At 47.2% G+C, this 5369-nt stretch overlaps 1 protein-coding gene across 1 annotated transcript in view; it reads right to left on the bottom strand.

The window, feature by feature from the left end:
- ano2a (anoctamin 2a) overlaps nucleotides 1-4850 on the bottom strand; it is a gene marked incomplete at its 5' end in the record, with an annotated part of 18778 nt that extends 13928 nt beyond the window's left edge. The window contains 3 exons of the mRNA XM_083665735.1: nucleotides 2085-2399; nucleotides 3038-3210; nucleotides 4826-4850. Coding sequence (XP_083521861.1) covers nucleotides 2085-2399; nucleotides 3038-3210; nucleotides 4826-4850 — 513 coding nt within the window. The remainder of the gene's footprint in view (nucleotides 1-2084; nucleotides 2400-3037; nucleotides 3211-4825) is intronic.
- Nucleotides 4851-5369: the final 519 nt, after the last annotated feature.

The following is a 5369-nucleotide window of genomic DNA, read 5'->3' as shown; positions in this document are numbered from 1 at the left end:
TTGAACACCCCTGCACACTCTAAAACACACACAGAGACTCCAGCTAGAACCCCCCCACACGCACACGCACACGCACACGCACACACACACAACACACACACACACACACACACACACACACACACACACACACACACACACACACACACACACACACACACACACACACACACACACACAAGGGCTGCCAGCCCTCCAGATTTGGACATGAGATTCCCAGAATTGGCTTTTACCTCCTGGCGAGTGGTAATGATTCCAGGAAATCTTCTTAAAGGAACAGTGAGTGAGTCAGATCTCCAGTCATGTCATACAATACAATACAATACACCCCCTTGACCTGAAGAATATGACTGCAGATATAGAAATCCAAATCATGTGAAAATGTCCCCATTGTTTGCGTTTTTGTTGATGGCCCAGTTTGATGATCCAGTATGCATCTCACACAGAATGTGGCTTTAACATCTCAATGAAATGCATGACTGAGAGATGTACTATACATTTTTGAAGGACTTTTATAAACACCTGGAAAGCTTGGTCCAAATTGGCAACCCTAGCCTAGACACCGACACCAACGCTGATCCAATCTGACACACCTACACACTTACAGTACATACTGTACACGCTTAACACACACACACAAGAGCTTACATAAACAGCTTCACACTCACACCCATGCTTGTACACAAACTGACACCATTACACAAAATCAAACTCTATTCTGTCTCTGCTTCAATGGTCCACAAGTTCCATCTGTGGGGTAATATCTCTGCTTTGAACCTGCAGTCTGCTGCTGATGCTAGTCCTTAACCAATCATGTATAGTCTGCTGCTGATGCTAGTCCTTAACCAATCATGTATAGTCTGCTGCTGATGCTAGTCCTTAACCAATAACGTATAGAATCATAGTGTTGTGTCCTAGCTACCACTCTGACTGCTGAAGGAACTCTGGAGAACCTCAGCCCAGATTGCTGTAGAAAACCACAGTGATAGCGAACTGTGCTAGCCACTGCTTACTAACTGTGCTAACCACGGCTAGATAACAAACGGATGCTGCTTTAGCTGAATAGCGCTGCCGGTCCTGTCTGGAAGAGTTAACATCACTTCTATGGCTGGTAGAGTGTAAGAGTGTAGAGCCATGCCCCTATGATTAGACTCATTGATTTATTTTCATAGTTGTATTACGGATGTACTGTTAGTCACCTGATGTGACACACAAAGTCCTACCCCCCAATCCCCCCAATCCCCCCCACCACACACACACACACACACACACACACACACACACACACAGTCAGACAGACAGACAGCCAGACAGACTTCCCAGTAGCGGATCATTCTCTAATAAGGCCTTATAATCTGGCCTTTGGCTCCACACACATTGGTCGGTCACAGTCTTAATCCACAACCAAAACAGCAGCAGATTTACCACACAATATATAAGAGTGCATACTGCGCATACATAGGTCACAGAGGCAGAGGTAACACACACACACACACACACACTAAAGCCCCTCACATAAGCCTGCGTGCCAGTCTGCTTTAGCTAACTTCAAGTTGATATGCCAAACATTCTGGAGTCTCCTCTAACCACTGATACACTAGGGTTTGTTCATCCCCGGTTAGGGTTAGGGTTAAGATTGATTAAGTTAGATCTACGGTTAAGGACAACTTCTACTAGGAACATCTCACTTGTTTGGCGTTCAGTCACTTTGAGCATAGGGGCTGGTCTGGCCTTACCCCTACATCTTACCTCCGTTAAATTGAAAGAAAGTGAGCATTTAGAAATGTTACAAATTTGTATTCCAATAAGTGATGGGTTATTTCTTGTTCCAGACTCTTTGTCTTGGCATTGATGTAGCATGGTTGACAGCAGAAGATCATTCACCCAAGCTTTACACAAACATGTATGCAAAATATTTACTTTCACACTCATTTTCATAAAGAAAAACACACACATACCTAACACACATACACTTACACTGACAATATCTGAACATCCACACACATCCCTGTACAAACACACACACACACACACACACACACACACACACACACACACACACACACACACACACACAGACAAACCTCTTTATCTCGTTCTATCTCTAGTCCAGCCTCCAGTAGTCCAAATTCAAACTCCTCCCTCATCACAGCCTTTTCTTCCTCACTCAGCTTTGGGTCCTCCCCCTGGCCGTCTGCCGCCGCACCTGGCCCTGCCTCCCTCATGTCCGCCAGCGTTTCAAGTCGCTTCCCCATGGGCTCTGACATACTCCCATTGGACGCGAGGGAAAGGCGTCCTTGGGAACCCCGTCTTCTCTTGTAATGATAGGCAAGAATGTAGTCCACCTTCCTCTGGCCGTCTGCAAAGAACAGCCCACGACCAAGCTCTATGGTGGACTCCTAGACAAACAAACACACACACACACACATCTGGTTAGGAGTTGGGTTTTTAGGGCAAGGGGTGAGAAGGTGAGAGATAGGGCTGAGGCAAAGGTAGGGTAGGGAACCCAGAGAGCTCTAGACATGTCTAGACAGTCTGACACGCTCCTGTCCTGAACCCTGGACCAGGTGTGGGTTAGAGGTGAGAAGTGAGAAGTGAGAAGTGAGGTGAAGGTAGCCCTGATTCTGTCTTGCCAGTGTCCACTTACATCTCTATGGGAGAGTGGTGCAAGAGAGTGATGAAATACACCAAATGCACAAAATTGCTAATTGTAACATCTAAAATGGTTAAGCTTACTCTGGACATTGGTTTTCGATTTAGTAAACACATGGTGAGGTGGGAGGGGGGACAGAGAGGGGGTCGAGGTAGAGATTAGGGCCCAGTCCAGAAACAACTTCTAACTTCTAGATTTAAAGGACCTGAATAAGTGTAGGCAACATGGCCGAAGCCCATGAAGGCCCACTGGAAGGCTCGGTCACTATATAGCTCACAGCCATCAGCGTCTTTCAGGTCTATAAACACTGAGGTGGTTGGTGCTAGGGGTTGAGGTGAGGATGAAGGATGAGAGGGATGTGGGGTCAGAGGTTAGGGGTCGTACCTCAGCGGGCTGCTCCGCGCCGGAGGCATCGTTAAAGGTGGGGTTTCCGTTAACAGTGTCCAATCCAAGCTCAGAGAGTGAGCGGGCCAAGGAGAGCAGCTTCTCAGAGTGGACGGAGGGGGACTGACTCATCCCTGTGGTGATGTGGATGCGGTCTATGCCATTCCATGCCTCTGAGGGAGTAAATACACACTTTTACAACACCATCTCCATCAACACATCTTTGCAACAACTAAGCTATATGATAACCCAACTCAGTTCTTGCTTCATGTCACGTTGCATTCATTCAAACGTCCTACTCTGTCCACCCTTTTCCCTCTTTACGTTCCACGCCTCCATTTTGAGGTCAAATCAGAAGGTAAGGGAAGAGGAGCACTTCACAACAAATCTGACCACAACGTATTATGTCAATGGACCAAATTTAGGCCACACCATCCCTTTGCATAAATGAATGGTGTCTCCACACGTGCTAATCCTGATTTACCGTCAGTCAGAAAATACTGAACCAACGTGGCAAGAGGCACCAGAGGTCAAGGGGCGATCGGTGGCCTAGCTCTTACCCCAGACCTCAGCTCTGACCCTAGCCCACACAGGTAGTCTGCAGGCTTGAAGGGCCACTATGTAAACATGGTTGACCTTGATCAGAGTTTGTGTGTGTGTGTGTGTGTGTGTGTGTGTGTGTGTGTGTGTGTGTGTGTGTGTGTGTGTGTGTGTGTGTGTGTGTGTGTGTGTGTGTGTTAGCTATAGGCAACATGTCAGAGAAGTGATCTAACGGGCACAGTGAGACTTTTAACTCTTAAAGGAAAGGTTGCAGAATTAGGTTGCTGTTAAACATTCCGATTTGTTTAATCCTTCCAACAAAAAATCCAAATACCACATATCACTCTACATTTGTATTTTAGGAACATTTGATGTTTTATGTAACTGACTCTGAACTTGACCAAGGTCATGAAGAGAATAACAGGAGCAGGAGAGAAGCCACTGTCCATATGACATCATACTTAGCGCTATTGTTTTTGAAAAAATATCTGTAGATATTGATATGCTTGACACGCACACCGTGATCGCCTCTACAATAAGGGTCATAGTGCAGATGGCAGCCTATGGACATATAAACGGGTATGGAAGGAAAGTGGCCTAATATGTCCTCTCATGGAATAGAACAGACTACACCCAGCGCTGATTATGCCTATAAGTTGCTCATGTTCAATCACAATCTCACACACAGGCGCGCGCGCGCGCACACACACACACACACACAATCACACAATCAAACACACTGAGGCTCTAACCCCAAAATCCTAGACCCCTAGTCACCGACTCAAACACAACTTTTAGGGAACAATAATAAGCATATTATATGCGACATTTAGTAAGAAGTCTTATCGAGAATAATGGAAGTAAGAATTACAACAACAAAAAAAGAAATAACAAAAGACCGAAATGATGGTCCTAACTTTTCTTTTCTTTTTAAATCCCTGGCCGGTGTCGATCTTTCCAGAGGACAGCTCGCTCTATAAATACGTCTTTAATTAAACAGTTGTCTGCACGCAGATGGTCGGATCAACCACCTCACGAGCACCTGGCGCATGCCCCACCTCGAGCCACCGCGGGCAGGGATTTCAATAATGACGGTAATAAAGGATAATATACCCGTTCTCCCCGTTTCCTTCCTTCGGGATGGAAAAGAGGAGAGGAGAAGACTGTGTGTGTGTGTGTGTGTGTTGTGGGGGGTGGGAGTGGGGGGGGGGGGGAAGAAAAAGAAACGGGGTGGATACCGGTACTCACCGCTGCCGGTGGTGGATCTGTTCATCGTCATGGAGATGGAAAGGAGAGGCGCGAAACGCAGCGCTGAGATGGTGGACAATCCGTTCGCGCTCCCGCCGCTCTCCAGGCTTAACGCGTGCGCGCAGGGCGGCTAATTCCCTGACCGTTCTGGGTGTGTGTGTGTGTGGGGTGGGGGGTGGAGGCGGGTGAGGGGGGTGGAGGAGGGTGAGGGTGGAGGGTGGAGGGTGAGGGGGGGGGGTAATAAAGGTGTGTTACAGTGGAGTGAGCATGTGTGGAAGAAGAAGGGATCAAGTCCTAAGGTCCCCCAGACCCCTGAGCCCACTATGTTCATTTGACAGAATCACAGCAGCAGCTCCATGGTCAATAGGGAGCCCAAATGCTACACAGCAGTTCTTTCATTCAAATTCCTGAATACAGCACCTCTCCTGTCCACTGTGCAAGAAAACAGGAGAAAAATCACATCTATCCCTAGCTGGAGCAATCAGAAAGGGCCACCATGACAACTTAAACAGACACACAGACAGAAATACAGCCAGACAAGAAG

This window comes from Argentina silus (assembly GCF_951799395.1).
Source record: "Argentina silus genome assembly, chromosome: 3".
Classification (NCBI taxonomy): domain Eukaryota; kingdom Metazoa; phylum Chordata; class Actinopteri; order Argentiniformes; family Argentinidae; genus Argentina; species Argentina silus.
Note: the sequence above shows the minus strand (reverse complement) of the source record. Positions and strands in the feature narration are given on the sequence as shown.